General features: G+C 40.1%; 2 protein-coding genes across 5 annotated transcripts in view; one reads left to right on the top strand and one right to left on the bottom strand.

The window, feature by feature from the left end:
* Positions 1–307: 307 nt before the first annotated feature.
* Positions 308–2136, bottom strand: LOC145455974 (uncharacterized). The gene is made up of 3 exons (XM_080334002.1): positions 2048–2136; positions 1106–1283; positions 308–463 (listed from the first exon to the last, which is right to left on the bottom strand). Exons 1-3 carry the CDS (start codon positions 2095–2097, stop codon positions 308–310), a joined length of 384 nt encoding a protein of 127 aa, XP_080190128.1. The 5' UTR covers positions 2098–2136.
* A 4833-nt stretch (positions 2137–6969) lies between these two features.
* The window catches only part of LOC145456189 (kallikrein-6-like), a 33513-nt gene continuing 23136 nt past the window's right edge, over positions 6970–17346 (top strand). Inside the window, exons 1-9 of one of the 4 annotated variants that reach the window (XM_080334270.1) lie at positions 6970–7114; positions 7211–7385; positions 10974–11074; positions 11888–12046; positions 13058–13175; positions 13241–13443; positions 14225–14377; positions 14469–14576; positions 15099–15243. In XM_080334270.1, the coding sequence (XP_080190396.1) occupies positions 7027–7114; positions 7211–7385; positions 10974–11074; positions 11888–12046; positions 13058–13175; positions 13241–13443; positions 14225–14377; positions 14469–14576; positions 15099–15109 (1116 nt within the window). In that variant the 5' untranslated portion in view covers positions 6970–7026 and the 3' untranslated portion in view covers positions 15110–15243. Of the gene's footprint in view, positions 7115–7210; positions 7386–10973; positions 11075–11887; positions 12047–13057; positions 13176–13240; positions 13444–14224; positions 14378–14468; positions 14577–15098; positions 15244–17346 lie in introns of those variants that run through there. The other 3 variants (XM_080334271.1, XM_080334273.1, XM_080334274.1) reach the window with 3 other exon arrangements.

Genomic DNA, 17346 nt, shown 5'->3' with positions numbered 1-17346 from the left:
TGTATTTACTATGATTCATTTTGCGCCTTCAACCCTCCTTTAAATGAGGGTTTCCATGCTGCCTCAGCCAGTATCTTGATATATGATCCCAAGTACCAAGAAAGCTACCTCATCCCAATTTCGAGAATGATTGCATTACCCTCGTCACTTTCATTTATTATAAAAGTAGTTTATTTAAACAAGCATGAAATGGTATAACAGCAATAGGAACATTTAGCCTAGAAACACATAGAAGTCCTACACAGCCCGGAGTAGTCGCTGCATTGCACTGAAACGGTAGGTACGAATCCGAGATGAGTGTGATGTCCTACGTGTGCTCGTTATCATCATCAAAGTCCATCGGTATCACCCCGAGATCTTCACGAGAAATATCCTTTTTGTTTCGCTGGCTAGAATTTATGATCATATCACCTGTCGACTTTTCAAGTGTGAATAACTCTTTTGGGATGAACACACGTCTTTTCTGAAATTTTTGGAATGAAATAGTTAGGTTCACGCCAACAATACAATTGACGACATGTCCTTTGGGAAGATCTTTAGGCAACTCAAGATTCGGTTTATAGCCGAATTTCTAAGTATATATAGTATATCTAAGCATTATATAGTAAACTACAGTCGACTCCGCTTATTAATTCGGACACTTTGGTTCCGTTCAGTTTGCGTCGAACCAGGCAGAATATCAATTGCTTGTTACGTGGTCAGTTGGTCACCCGTGACAGCAGGCATTGAAAATGTTGCGAATTTAATGAACTGCAGCCACGCTATACTGTAGTAATTGGCACTGATCGCGTAAAAAACACATGAGTTAGCTGTGTCGTATAGTACTCTATTTCGGTCTCAAACCATTGAAGAATTACTATGCGAATGAAACCAACTTTTGTTAAAAATAAGTTTAACTCGCTCACGATTTCAATTTCAGTGCAAGAAAACTTGTCCTAGCGAAAACCCATCGATAAGAATTGTGACCACGTGTCCGAATAAACCCGTGAATACTTCGAATTAACCGATGCGGATATCCGATGTCCCAATTAAGCGGAATCGATTGTATATAACACGACATCGGACTTTGATTTACAAGACAAAAACTTGCATACGCAGTACGCACCTTCTTTAATTTCTTCGTCATGGATTTGCGGTACGGGTCGGAAGCCGCCGAATGCGCCTTGGCGGTCTTGACTCTTTGCGTTTTTGTAGAGACATCCGAGTTTTCAAAGGGACACCAGTTCGCCACTAATTCCGTAAGGGCTTGATCCGTCTTCGTACTATCGGATCGCGGGGCTTTGCTGAAATTATGAAAATTGCGTTGTTTTAGACACGAAATAACGCCTCGTGTTCAGCGTAACTCGGACAATTCGGTTTTGCGAAAATCAGTTGTTCGCTTCAAGGTCGTGCGTAAAGGCTTACTGCGCATTCAAAATATGGTACTGTTGCGTAATAAATTAGTGCGTCTGCGCTATACTGCAACAATTGGCACAGATAGCACAAAACGCGCAATTGTCAGCAGCACGTAGTTCAGGTTACTGAAGTTAATGTAATACTGTGTAACACACACATCTATGGTTCATATAGTACCTTTTTATATCCCAAACAACGAAACTAACTTCCTAACTGTCAGATAAGAGTATTTCATTTATTTTCGTTTCCTTTCGTGGGCGATTTGAGTTTTTCTGCTAAACTTTTCTGTGCCAATGTATTCCACAAATAGTCGCAATGGTCTCCGATTCAGAGCGACTATGGAGTTAGTACCGCATTGTATTAGCTCATTGTCGATTGGAACTGCATGGATCGTCATTGTTCCACTATAATAGCTCATATTGTGTCAAAACGAACGGACCACTTTTGATGCTGCCATAACCTAGCGATGAGAATTGCGATCATGTGTCCAAATTCAGCAGAGAATTGTTCGAATTAACCAGAGTTTCTGATCTGGAGCATTTTGGCCGAATAAGGCGGTGGTCCGGGTTATCCGGTGTCATAATTAAGCGCAGTCAACTGCAGGTTATTTTAATGGAGTCATTATAAACAAAAATAAAATACAATATCGTACTTTTGCCCTACAGCCATCGGGGTGCTCCATTTCTCCTGCTGCTGGCCCATTCTAAAATTTGTATGTCTAGTAACTACAATAATACAGAACTGAAAGATAGAAGCGAACATTAGCGATCGACATTGCAATAATATAACAACTACTGCAACTAACTGTCCCACGAATATATGAGCATAATGCCATAATATGTTTCACATTATTTCCTCGCATACTTTCCCAAGTACTAACATATATCTGCTCCTCACGGCCGCTGGTTAAAGACTGATGGTGCGATTCAGGTGCGATGGTTTATTAGTGAATCCGTTGCATTCAAATCTCGGAAAGCGCAAAATTGATAAGCATAAATTTATAACTGCCGTCCTGCTGCTTCGACAAATAATCCCAGCAGGATGTTTGCACGGTAATTAATACCTTGATAAGTTTCGCGGCACCGGGTATCAACTGAATGAGATATGGGAGCGGGCCCCAGTTGACCCCGACCATGCAGCAGCGATAATGAAATAACACTAATTTCCCGCCGCGAGACGTTAATCACAAGCTTTTCAGATACTGCGCATGAAAATGCGCTATATTGTAAATCATCTTATTTAGTTACTCAATATGTTTTCCAATATCCACGGGTTTGATGATATGGGTTCACATACCAGATCGCATGACCTACCTACAGTGACATATTAGATCTTCATCATTGCTAATTTCCACAAATGGAATACCTATACTCGGGAAATTCAGGTAATGCTTCAGGCTTGCTGGCTGGTACTTACAGTTTCACAAATTTGGATGTGTAAAGACATTGACGTTAAATACGAGATCAATTTTGCACGGGACATTTCAGCTTGGTATACAGATGTGGATTTAGGTATTCTTCATCTTTATATGAACAAATAACACGCGTTAGTTGTTGTATGAGTGAGATGCAACCCATAGCGAAGATAGTTTTAAAAGCCACACGCATGATGAGCGCACACGGTCATTCCGATGTGATCGTGATAACCAGCAATTAATCACAGCAGGATGTCGCGTTTGCAGGACAATTATAATTGAGGATCCCTCGGCGGGTACCAGAGATAAGGCTAGCGTAAAGCTGTCGCACACTGCTGGCGGCTGCGATAAGAATGAGCGCCGCTTGTGCGTTACAAGTTGGGTTGCATTGCATTTATAACGAAAAGCAATTTAAAATAAACATATTTAAAACATGGCCTTTGCTTAAAAGATCTTTTTTAAAATTGTTTTTTGGTTATTAGGTTTTAGAGATGGCGTCACGAATATTTGAATTACAATTTAACATTTATAATTGAAAACATAGGGTGAATATGGGTTCTTTGGCGAAAAAGGCTTCCGACCGACCACTGTCATAGACGGATCAAAATATTCTTAACCAGATCTAAATCGTTATGCAGTATGTTTACGGTGGGCGGCCACTAGGGATGGTGTGAACGTGAGGTTCACGTTCGCGTTCTGTGTGTGAAACTCAGAAATTTTGAGGTTCACGTTCACAAACGAACCTTGGTAGGATCTGCACTGTGAACTTTTTCATATATTACGGTTTTCACTTCATTATAACATATTTGATTGACATTTATTGCATTTCAGCTGCGAGACAATATGCATGGCGATGACACCAAAAAAATCAACACTAAACGAGCATGTACCTTGACAATCTCGAAAATTTTACTTGCTTTGTTCTGAAAGTTTGCTCGAATATTTAGTGGTTCTTGCATCAAGAGCGAAATACACTTCATGTAGGTAGTCAGCAAATGATGCTTATTCAACCAATCAATGAAGTTGATATTGTTGTCTAAGGTAAAAAATCTACCAGGCGTACGGGGTCAATCTGTCGTTAATTTGCTCTTAATACTCATTAAGGATACGTCCTACTACTACATCATCTACTGCAAAGCAATTTTTCTTCATTGCTCTCCAGACAACGAAATCATCGCCGATATCCACCTCCTAGGATCTGATATACATGCATTAGAGATCGAAATGGTTCTGGCCTGGATCCCTAGCCATAAGGGCATCCGCGGCAACGAAAAAGCTGATGAAATCGCAAGGAGGGCAGCCTTGAGGCCACTCACACGTGATGAAACCCTCCAGCAAAAAATAACTCCGACGGAAATGAAATCTCACATTGCCGATATATGTCGGGAAAAGTGGATCGATCACACGAATGCCAAGGACGTCGAATTATTTGAGTTATCAGGGACATGAAACCTATCATTAATTTGTCTTGCAGAGAAACCGGAATTCTAATTAGATTGCAGACTGGACATTCTAAGCTGAACGGCCATCTCACCCAATAATCACGATACAGCGCGAGAAAGAAATTGACTAAAGTTGCATAAATTTTCAAAAGAATACTCTGTAATTGTTCATTCACGAAATAATTTTTGGCCCCCTTTGAGCTCGGGGGTTTAGGGTGCGGCAGTTACAGTTCTGGTAAAGGCCATACTATTCTGTTGCATAATAAATGAATTGCAGCTTAACTATACTGCAGTAATTGGCACTGATCGTATAAACCGCACAAGAGGTATAGGCCTACGATCAGGATAGCTGTATTGTACCACATACAATTACAATTATTTACAATTGCAAAAGTGACTTGACTTGACCCGGCGCTTCAAAAATGTCCATTGACTCTTGACTCGGAGCAAAATTTACGAGTCAATTTCAAGTCATCAAGTAAACGGTGACGATTAAATCACCCTATCATATGTATGTTCGGATTGTTCGCGATACGACGATGTCTCTTGTGAGGGCAACCAGTCATTGACTGATTGTAAATTGACCGCAGACGAAACGATCACAGCTTACGTTGTCGCAGTAGCATTAGATTAATTTAATAGCAACGTATCTTTGTTTCTTAGACGGCTCAGTGCTTACATTGCGCAGTGCTCACCTTTACCAACACTCTTGTATAATTTAAATCCAACGAACATTGCTTATGCGTTTATATTCACATGGATGTGTAGATGAGTAGTGTAGGCAAATGTACCATAATAATTTGTTTCAACTTCTCGAGGCTTCGTACTAGATCCTATATTTTAGTTGATAATAACAGACTGTAGCACATAGGCATATGGGGAACCTGCTCACGTAGTTTATTAGCAGTTCTAAGTGCGAGGACATTTCTTCAAAACGGAGAACGTATGGTTACCCTAGTTTTTTACCCATTATTTTTCTGGCTTCGCCACTGCTCGACTTGAGTCACTCTGTGTATTGACTCGATGTGTACTTCAGTCATTGCGAATGGCTCCACCAAGTCATATGACTCGAGACGTTCGATGCGACTTGATTCAACTAATATATTTTGATAGCTTTTGTCGAGTATAGGGTCACTTGCCCGTTTGAGAAAACACATGTTAAACGTGCAAATAAGATAAAATGAGTATATTCTGAATGCGAGGCTTTCGATATCAGTCAGTACAAAGTTGTAAAAAAGTGAGTCGACCATGACTTGAACTTGAGTCTGAATAAGTCCGCTCAATTTGGCACAATTTGTTACGATAATATGACCGGAGTAGTACACAAGGTCTGATCTTAAGTCATAGCAATCTCTCACTAGTAATCTATAGCTGTGCAATGGGTGTGTAGTTACATGTGTGTTGTGGTAGATTTTAGTTTTTATGACAAGTTCGGGGTGCCGCGACGGCTTGCAGATTAGTGTAAGTGTACTGCGGGTTAGTAAAGGTTAAGAATCACAGGAGACAGACGGCACCCTCGCATTGCCATGTATCTGCGTGGTTGTTGTTGTTGTTTATGGTTTTCATGGTGTTTGTCGACCACTATGGTGATTTTCACCCGGCCAACCTTCTTCATTTTTATTCTGTAGCTGCCGACTTTTAGCACGGCCCACTTCTACAGGCTTTTTATAAGACACCGCTTGCACGGATGAGATGGTGAGGAGGAGCCTAGATAAACATCCAACACTTAGTTAGGAATTTTGGAGTCGGCCTCGGTCGGACTCGAACCCGCAACTCATAGGTGTTGCAGCTGTGGATTATACCACTACGCTATCTCGCCACTATGGATCTGTGTGAGATCAGTGGTTCTCAATCGCCGATCAGTGACAAGTTTCCCACCGGCCCGAATATAGATTAGAATTTTATTCATCAATTCTAGAATGAAAGAATTTGGGCGCTTCTCCACCAATTAGAGAAATGAAACATCAAATTTTAAATGGATTTAGAAGTTCGGAACGCATTTTCTGCATGGTGTCATAACAGACAGTTAATATGGTAAAGAAAGTCACAATGCATGTAAGGGCTGTACGAAACTGCAGTAGTCTATGACTCGTTTCAGACAAGTTATATGTGAAAGCTACGGCGGCGTTCAAAGTAACTTTCTTTAGTTCGGAGAGTGCCATATACAGTAAAATACAGGTGAAAGCAAACAGAAAAATCGCATTTTTTAACAGATACCGCAAACAATCACAATTCAGTAATTGGTATATAACAGGACTTCGCTATCTTGTCAAAAAGACAACAATAAACTAAGTTTACAATGTTACGTTTGAGATGCATACATTTGTTGTAATTAAATTTAGGGGTAATATTGGTTTTTGAAGGTGCACCTGTCCGCAACATTTCTTTGAAGTTTTGCCGGTCCACGAAGTCAAAAAGGCTGAGAACCACTGGTTTCGATGCGATATATAAATGTTAAGCCTTTTTGGAGTCCAGCAGTGATCGCAACCTGTATCTGTATATATGACGCGCCTAAAATATCTGGCATAATTTAGTGCCATGATGTGATTATCTAACCAAGACACGGGCTCGGGATTTTATCTACATATGACATTATAACTGTCGCAGTGTATATTCAATGATGCAACGATATCTGACGTTTTACAGAGACAGATAGGATTTATATGTCAATCATGGACGCCTGAGGGTAAATTAAAATTGGAATATTCTCTATATATTGATGGGTTTGGATTTGAGAACGTTCCAATCGCGTCCGATACCGAAATATACCTAAAAATGCGTGTCGTATCGATTGCAACTCTGTATCTCGGATTGGGCCTCTTACCAGTTGTTCTCTCCCGAGATTTTGTGCCATTTCTCGGTGGTAAGTCAACTATACACGGCAGGTTATTAAAGATACTTCGCCGAAGAATCGTGTACACTCCTGCGACGAATAAAACCCAAAACCTTACGTTTACAGAGCTGGCGCCGCTACGCGATGACGTTGTTGTGTTAGTGGTTAATGGATTTGACGTGGAGAGTGCCGACAAGTATCCCTGGCAAGTATTTATCGAACTCGACAACGGAACGAATCAATGTGGAGGGTCCTTGATCTCAAATCAATGGATTTTGTCGGCCGCGCATTGCTTCGATAGGTACGTGCATACTGCATATGCATCTGGAGGGTAAATCTGCTTCGGAAACGTATAGACCAGGGATATATAGAACTCCGGGATGGCTGACTCCGTCGATTGCGTCATCGCGGTCATACACAAGTAGGGTCATTTTCGCGCACTCACTGCAGATAGGATTGTTGACAGCGCTTTGTCTGTGCATGACTTGGAGATTCGGAATTGCCTTTCTAGTTTGTGATTGGTGGTAGATGATATCAATATATAAACGTTTATAAAGCTAGAGGACTCATGTGATGTTCAGGTAGTTGATCATTTTAGCAGTATTGGTTATGTAGCTTCAGCTGCAGGTTATTATCGGCACTACCGGTATCGTTATGCCTGTACGATATATCGTTGGTATTCGGAATATCTCCGCGTATCGAGTATGTTTTGCTACATTGATAAGCGTAAGTGCATATCAGGATGTAGCAGAATGTTTAGAATTACATTTCAGGATGATTTTAGTATTGATTACATTATGCTTTTAATGACTGATCTGATGCTATAGAATTGCATAATAAGCCCAAGTCCTAGGCTGTACAGTGTACAGTACAGTAACTGCCGCCAGTTTAGAGTGACTTCGTCCGTCAGGATTTTATGTAATAGGTTAATTGATAATTTTAGTTCATCCATGCTACGTTCCTAATTGTAGAACATGATGGAGAACAAAGGAAAGGAAAGGAGTATCGAACGAGCCTAATGATTCTATACCTACCCGTGGTTTCCTAGAAGACAGTTATATAGTTTTATAGGGTGAAATGACCAAGAACTGCAGCCTCTAAGTACCAGTATGCAAGTTGCATTTCAGTCAAACAGTCAGGATGAATTTTAGACTTTTACGCAAAATACAAACCCTTGGAGTATGGTAGTGGTTAAGTGGTACAATACAATACACGGTAGTTAGAAGTTTTCATAATTGTATAACAGTCCAGGCACCATTTAAATTCAATCTGTCTTTACAGATACCGATAGGCTACTAGTGATACATGAATATGTTTGTTAATGACTGGCAATCAAATGCCACTATACTGGAAAGACACCTCCGTTGCAGTGAACTGTAAAATATAGCCAAGTCATTTGCTGGCCACTGAAACTTTTGAAGATACAAGACAGAGACAGGACTATTCATCACATCAATCGACTTGATGTTGACCACTCCCTCATGATGGATAAGTTAACTCTATCGTCAGGATGTGGCAATGGGGAAATGCTGTATAGGCCTATGTGGCAAAGGAAGATTGAACTCTTGATACTGTATCACAGTTAAAAAGGTTTCGTCAAATCCTTGCGACACAGCCAGGACCTCTGCTCAGCATGCATGGGTAAGTTTGTCTGATTCTGGTGAGCTATATCAAATCAAGGATTGAAATCCATTTAAATATATTGTTGTGTGTGTGTGTGTGTGTTTGTGTTGAGCGAATCAACTGCTTATGGCTTGAGGTACTACGCTATAGAAAAGATCATCCTGCCATTTTATCAACTGTGCATTTTGTCGACATTGTACTCTATAGTTGGAATATTATGGCAGTTAAATCAGCGGTTGTCACTTCTCAACCTTTTTGATCTTGCACACCTTGCAACCTAAATTGCATATAGGACAAATGTATGGAACTAAAAACTAAATATTGGAAACAACATTGAATACCTTTTGATATTATATGTGGTGCTGATAAAGTTTCTGCAAGGGTTCTGCCACCAATTTCAGCTTGACTGTTTGATTGCTTTTGAAAGAAATACCAGCAGCTCATCAGTTTCCTACCCCCTGTATTGCACTGCTATACTATACTATAGTAAAGATCATTCTGCCATTTTGTCAACTTTGCAGTGTGCATTTTGTCGACATTATAATTAATAGCTGGAATATTATGGCGGTTAAATCAGTGGTTGTCACTTCTCAACTTTTTTTTATCTTGCACACCTTGCAACCTAAATTGCATATAGGACAAATGTATGCAACTAAAAACTAAATATTGGAAACAACATTTAATGCCTTTTGATATTATAGGTGGTGCTAATGAATTTCTGCAAGGGTTCTGCCACCAACGTCAGTTTGACTGTTTGATTGCTTTTGAAAGAAATACCAGCAGCTTATCAGTTTTCTAGCACAGCTCTATTCCACTGCTAAAGATCGCTAAATTGTACTGTCCAAATTTAAAGAACTTTTTTTAATAGTCTTATAGCTTTCACATATAACTGTTGCTGAAAGAGGTGTAGGATATTTCGTTCTGTACACTTGCATCATTGTGACGTACGTCAAGACCAAAGTAAACTATGAGCTCTGTATTACGACACCATGCAGAAAAATCCGATTCAATCTGAACATTGATGTTTCATTCTCTAATGGACAAGCGTCCAGCTTCATGCATTTGGAATTGAGATATAAAAATCTAACATATTTGACGGTTTAGCACCACTGGGTTGAATCCCCAGATCAGGCTATTCTTAAAGATTGGGTTTATGATTGATTTGTATCTCTAAATTGTTAATTTTTGTTGCAGATTCATGAAACGAAATGCGACGTTCCATTCTGTACAGCACATCATCAGTGGATATGCTGCTATACAATACTTGCATTACCATCTTCAAATATTCGCTTCAATCTGGAAATTTGGGTCTTGTGTCTCAGCAGCGATGCTTTTAATATCTACTCAGTCCATTGAATCAGGATCAGTTATCATGTCCGAAAATCTTCTGGAGAGAGCGAGAGATATGATATTCTTTTTCGCCTGCACCATCGTGATGCTTTGACAGCGGAGATGCTATACGACCGTAAGATAACCTAGTCTGCACCCCCGTTTTTTTCTCCTCCATGCTATCCGTGGATGCTGAGCGCCTAGCAGGATAGCCGCGGATACCAGTTTTCGAGTCTCTGGTCTGATCCGACCGGGAATCGAACCCACGACCTACCGATCGAGAAGGCGGACGCATCACCATTACACATAATTTCCAATACTTGCGAATTAGTATCGAACCCTTCAGAAGCTTGATTCGGGATGTACTGCTACTGCACAGCCAATGACGATAAAGCTCAGGAATGTCTATTGACGAAAAAGTGGAGAAAATTGGGTGTGTTGTAGTATTCAAAAGAGCCTTTACAATTCAAAAAGTCTCAGCATCATATAGTTACTCTTTCCTGCTTGACTTATATTACTTCTCCCAAATACTTTTCAAAATTATAACCCAGACTGAAAAAGTTTGGAAAACAATGTCTTGAACGTTTAGAAAATACTGATTTTCTTCGTTATCCACCTTTATATGTATTACCTGTCGGTAAATTTAGGTTAATTTGAAGTATACAACTGTATTCATGATTTATTGAATGAAATTGCTGATGTTCAACGTTGTCTGAGTTTGCTTAGCATAAAGGTTGAGGTATGGGAAGACCCATGTTTTCTAGAATGTCTTGCTTGCTCACCAGGAAGGCGGCGAAAGGTCAAGAAACCCGATTGTGTAAACACCTACATCGGTAGATTGCAGGTTGGTATATAGCCCTACTTATGTATAGGCCAAAAAGAAGTCAGCCATCCCGGAGTTCTATATATCCCTGGTATAGACTAATATTGATTCCAGTGGAAAAGTCATAACGAATATAGTGATGGGAAGCGTGTGGAAAAACGGAAACAGCAGTGGAGCAGTCCTTGGAGCTGCGGAAAGGGTGCTTTGTCACAAAAGTGAGTGGGCGACTTGTAAACGCTAACCTTTGTAGCTAACCGTACCGCATTTATTGTAGAATATAGGTGTGATTGATTTAAACCCCAAACCTATAACCATACACATACGCACATTACATACTGTTGCTTTATATGGCCAGGAGGCGCTCAATCAAAAGCGTACCAACATTTATAGGCTGACGTTTGCGAAACAGTATAGTAAACATATAATTATTTTGCCTTGGCGTGACAGCCGTGCGCCACACAAAATGGTTTCTTACACAGGCTGCATTCCAACGAATGTGGCCCGGTAATTCTCCATACCGTGCGCTGGTAAAGTTTGATAATTGCTAGCATAAAGCAACAAAATGGCGCACCAACACGTGCGTGTCATTCAGTTAGTCTCGTCGGAATAATATTAGAATATAGCGATATGGCTCTATGGGACATTTGAACACGTCCGTTTCGATGTGGCGAGGTAGCGTATAGTGGTGCTATCCACAGCTGCAACACAAATAGGTTGCGGGTTCGAGTCCAACCGAGGTTGACTGCAGAATTTCTACCTAAGTGTTGGAGGTTTATCTAGGATCTTCCTCGCCATCTCATCCGTGTAAGGTAAGCGGTGTCGTACAAAAAAGCGTAGAAGTGGGCCGTGCTACAAGTCGGCAGTTACGGAATCAAAAAGAACGAATATCGGCCTGGTGTTAATGACACCATGAACACCATGAATACCGCAAACAACAACAACGTCCGTTTCGATGCACAGTCCTGTGTATTCTGCCACATTCATTCGTCATTCGTCTGTTTGACATGCTGCTACTTTCTGTTCTTAAGATTACGATACTGACACACTGGACTACGATATCTGTCTCATAAAATTGACTCGATCGGTGGTTCTCGGAGAAAATGTGAGACCGGTAGCACTACCGTTAAGGAAGACGCGATTTACGAACGGAACGGCATGCAGCGTTACGGGATGGGGATTTGATGAATGTAAATTAGCTGCAAGTATTTCTTAATTGACCCTCGCAAAGCAGATAGAATTTAATTTATTCCAGACTTTGCTGGTCTAGTCCTCTCTGTCTTCCTATATCGTATCACGTCATGAACTTTCTCCATTCACAATGTACCTCAACTCCAAAACTTGTGCTAGTATAATAGAAATTTAGCACAGTTTATACGATTACGACCGAACTCTACACTCTGAAAAAGTCTGATTTTTCGAATACCGAAGCTAATACCCCTACGAAGAGAAAGCTCATCAGCAGATACTATGGTTGCGAAACTTTTATCCCATCATGACACCCATGAAACCTCCATTGGTTTTATCATCTACAAAGAAACGATCGTTTTGAGTAGTTTCATTGTGCAGATGCGCCCATACAAATAGGTGGGCTGTTATCGTTGACAAATGTCTGAATATTTATTCTGCTAAGTGTAACTAGCATCATTTTCCTTCTGTTTGTACGATATCAATTTTAACTTTGAAATTCGTCCTTACTATGCAAGACGTATGAATAAACAATACTCGAATACTCGATCCGAAGTACACTCGATTCAGAATCAAATAAGTCAGACACCCGATTTTGCCTTTTTGAAATCTCTCTGACGCGTACATCGTGAACATTATGCTGGATGGTTGCATTTAAAGAGTTGTATTAAAACGAAAATCAATTTGAAACAAACATCTTTAAAACATGTTTTTATTGTTTTTTTCTCTTCTCAAAGCCATTACGTCTCGAATTGTTCAATTGTGACGTCATGGTGGATTGACATTAACAAATGAAAATATAGCGTGAATACAGTTCAATGCTAGAACGCCCTCGATCGAGAAATTAGAACGTCACAATCGTGTTCCGCTCCACTGGCATGACCCGCAAGAAAAATCGACGATATACGACATGTTGATTTCGACAGTTCAATAACGCATTTGCGCGCGCCGCTTATTACAGAATTACGACTGGACACAGGAAATAACATGTCACCCTCTCTATCTTTATACAGATGGCAGTCTTCCGGATATCCTTCAAGAAGCTACAGTCAAATTAGTAGACCGAGATGTCTGCGAGGCTTGGTATGGCTCAGCAAGCATCACTGTTGTTAACAACACAATTTGTGCCGGGTATATATACATGATTATCAAGATAATAATAATATATTACTTGACTTCAAGGCCGTACTTTTCAGTCACGAGGAAGGAGGACAAGATACTTGTGGTGGCGATAGCGGTGGGCCGTTGGTTTGTAAGAACGCTTTCCGTACATCTATACTGATGGGCGTTACCAGTTACGGCGCTGAAGACTGTGGGTCAGAGAAGAAACCAGGAATTTACACAAGCGTGCCGAAATACTTGGACTGGATATACGAAACTATGGAAGGCCCACCTCCCAGTAAAGGAACATTTTGTAATTAAGAACTTGACTTTACCGCTTTAGTATAGTCTACTGGGACGGCCGTATACGACAGCTTATATATCAGACACGATAATATTAACATTTCTGTAGTTCAATAGGTATTATGCAGTCTGGTCAAAAATGCAGTTCCAGTCATGATGCATATAACTTGGTATTCAGATGTGGTCAGTAACTATAAGTGCCTCTACTTCTAGATCACTGTCAGTCAGGGGTGAGATTTCCGAAAACAGGTTTATGCAGATTGCAGAAATGCAGACCCTGTATGACGGTAAACAGTTATGAAGTCAGGAACTAGTTGATTATTATCGTTACTGACTATAAATGCAAAGCGAAAGACAAAGTAATTCTCCTTTTATTTTAAATACAATAGTGTAGCCTTGCAGCACCTACAAAAAGAGTTCGTTTAGCTTGGTAGTTTGCAGTACTATAATCAAGTTTAAAACGTCCATTCAACATGTAACGCTACTAGTTATGAAATAACTAACTCAGCACAGCAAAACTTCCGTTTCAAGAATGTATATCTAGTTATTATTAATAAAGTGAGGTTTGAGTGGCACCTTTCGTCGTTTCCCGCTTTGTGCGCCTCGGACTATAATATTTTTCTTTAACATTTGCATTCTATGCTATGAAAAATGAGAATACTTGATTGAAAACAATTTTATAAATGTCATTCAATATTTTGCAGCCTACCGAAATATGTTTAATCATATAGTATTGACAATTTATGTTGTGATATCGCGACTGTATTACGTTACAGAGATACCACGTTGGGGTTCGTGGTCCGAATGTTCAGCCTCATGCGGAGTCGGGATCAAAAGAAGAAGATGCTTTTACAACGGGAAGCAAGTGGCGTTGAAAACATGTGGTGATGGTCCGTCGAAACGCGATTGCTCTTTGAGAAGATGTCCAGGTGCATAGGCCTTCATAATAATTTTCAATTCACAGCACACTGTAGCACTGCGTCAAGCTACTTTTTGTAATACGCGTATATTTTATGCCAGTGTCAGCCTGTAAAGACAGGAGAAGAGACTGTGCCCTTGTCAAATACTACCACAAGCTATGCGGCACCGCTTGGAAGCTATGCATGCGAACATGCGGGAAATGCTCAAGTACGGAATGATCGTAAATACGTAATCATGAGATTATTAAAGCTTCGTGTTATCGTGGATACGATTATGCCTTCGAAGTTTATAGAACTGACCGCTATACATAGAATCTATCGCCGCATAAAATATCATAGCACATTGAATACATCATAGTCGCTAATGCCCGTAACAGACTTGAAGAACCGTGGAAAATTTTCAGCTTTTACGAATTAGATCGGAATTCGCAAAAACTTGGACATCGAATGCAGTTCAGTTCATATCAAATCATATTTCATTCTCATAAACATGAGATTAGTAAATGTATATACAGCTAGCTTGGCTCGTTTCGCACCATACAGTTCTCCTGTGTAGCGTTATGAAAACTAGAAATTAGATTCGAATTGAAATTAGAGCATATAAATATTTCCAAAATTAGATTAGCGGCATTATCTAGTTGTCCAAGTTTGACCCATAAAGCCCCGAGCTATATATTTTCAGGAATATTCTATGAAAAGATACTGTATAACGTTTTAAAACTCTCTTCAGAAATGACTTAAAAGAAAGAACGAGAATCAGCGATCATCGTGACGCAAACGTTTCTCGAAATGGCCACGAAATCAGGCAGAATGATTTCAAACTGTTTTTCGGTTTATGCATTGCTGAAGAAAATAAAATTATTTACGAGACCCTGTATTTCTTAATAGATCGATGTGTTTGGTGTATTATAAGATGTGAATGGAAAATGTGGCCACACCGCAGATGATGCGCGAATATCTTGCTTGCAATAGTATGAAATAACTTGACAACAGAGCTCCCGGGCATCATTGAATGAGAAAGGTAGAGAGAGAGAGAGAGAGAGAGAGAGAGAGAGAGAGAGAGAGAGAGACAGAGAGAAGGTGCATCAGGAACCAGTTCGTATATTTCGGCGTCAGCATAAACTTGAACTCATTACTGATGCTGCTATTGAACCACCAAGAAAGGTAAAGCGGAGCATTCACGTATTCGAATCCGAATTGAGTATATGTAGGGTTGTATGTAAAACAAAAATCAATTCAAAACAAACATAAGCCACTTTTTTGATCATGTGGATAGCATCGTTGATTGTATTGTTTGCAATGATATGCTGCTAGCGGCTTTGCACAATCCACGTAACTAGGGTTGTATTTATAACAAAAACCATGCCCCTTGTTTAAAACATTTTTTTTTTCTTTTTAAACCATGATGTAGCTAATCTTTAATTGTGGCGTCACCGTGGATTGGCATGGAAAATTGAAAATATCGGCTAAATATGGCTCCTTTGACGTAAAAGGCTTCCGACCGATGTCTAAACGGATCATACATTTTTTAACCAGGACTACACCGTTATGCAGCATTTTTATGGTCGGCCGTCATTATCATCATCAAAACATTCATTCCGTACCAATATGATCTATATCTACTTGCTATAACTGTTGAACCGACGATGACTTCGAGCGGTCCAGCCATTCTATATCGTATGTGTCGACTATACCGGGTGCAAATCGCCCGTAGACTCATACTGTATGTTTTTTCGAAAGTATTTACACAATTATAGCATAATTATACAACTTTCAAAATACCGTTTCTGCTAAATGCAACCCAAAGTGTAGGTGTTCATGATTCGAGTTGGTTCTTAACCGGTGCTTCTTGGAACACTATATCGGTTCTCCGCGGTTCCCAGGAGGCGAAGACACACGCTCCGGTCATATGGATGTGATTGGCGATGACACGCCCGCCTGGACCATCATTGGTTGCATGTAAATAGGCCATGTCAATAACACCAATGGGTTGCGGGTTCGAGTCCGACCGAGGTCGACTCCATAATTACTACCTATAAGTGTTGGAGGTTTATCTAGGCTCCTCCTCGCCATATCATCCGTGTAAGCGGCGTCTTATAAAAAACCTGGGAGTGGGCCGTGCTACAATTCGGCAGCTACGGGATAAAAATGAAGAAAATTGGCCTGGTGTAAATGACCTTAGTAGTCGACATACACCATGGATACCACAAAACAAACTAACCGGATTTTGATTGTTGTGATGGTAGGTTGTGTGCAGTGGCGTACGCAGTGGAGATTAGGGTTCGGAATAGAAACCCCGTTCTTCTGAAATACCGACACTATCTCCCATATTTACTAGCTAAATGAAAACAGGAAAAGTCACAATGTTTTGCAACGAATATTCGTAAAGTTTTCGTTTTGTATGAAAATGATATTTTAGTAGTTTTGCGTTTTTAACACACGGTTGATACACAATTAATTTTACCTACCAGTAATATGTCGTAATGAATTATTATAGATGTGGTGGATTTTTGTTTCATTGAGCTACTGAAAATATGGGGTTACGGCCAGGCTCTCAGACAGGCGTAATTGGTCCGCAGGTTGATAAAGGTAAGCCTGGGATGGCGTTCTGTGTGTGAACCTCGGAAACGAACCTTGGTAGGTTCTGCACTGTGAACATTTTTCATATATTACAATTTTTCACGTCATAATATCTTTGGTTGAAATTCTTTGTATTTCAATTTTGGGCCACTCTTTGCATGGCGCTGGCTGCAAAGAAAATCAACACTATAAACTAGCATGCACTTTGCCAATCTCAGATATGTTTATGTTTATTGTATCATAAAAAAAAAACGAATTTGTGCGATTGGGGTGTTGGTGACTGTGTAACTTGTTAGGAGTAATATCGGTAGCAAGTATAGAAAACCGCTTTACACTTTGCTCAATATCAACGTAGCAATAGTCAGATGCCAAATACAATGTCCGGTCTGGCCCTATAG

This window comes from Botryllus schlosseri, chromosome 14 (assembly GCF_051294905.1).
Source record: "Botryllus schlosseri isolate E-star chromosome 14, Bs_hap1, whole genome shotgun sequence".
NCBI classification, from domain to species: Eukaryota; Metazoa; Chordata; class Ascidiacea; order Stolidobranchia; family Styelidae; genus Botryllus; species Botryllus schlosseri.
Note: the sequence above shows the minus strand (reverse complement) of the source record. Positions and strands in the feature narration are given on the sequence as shown.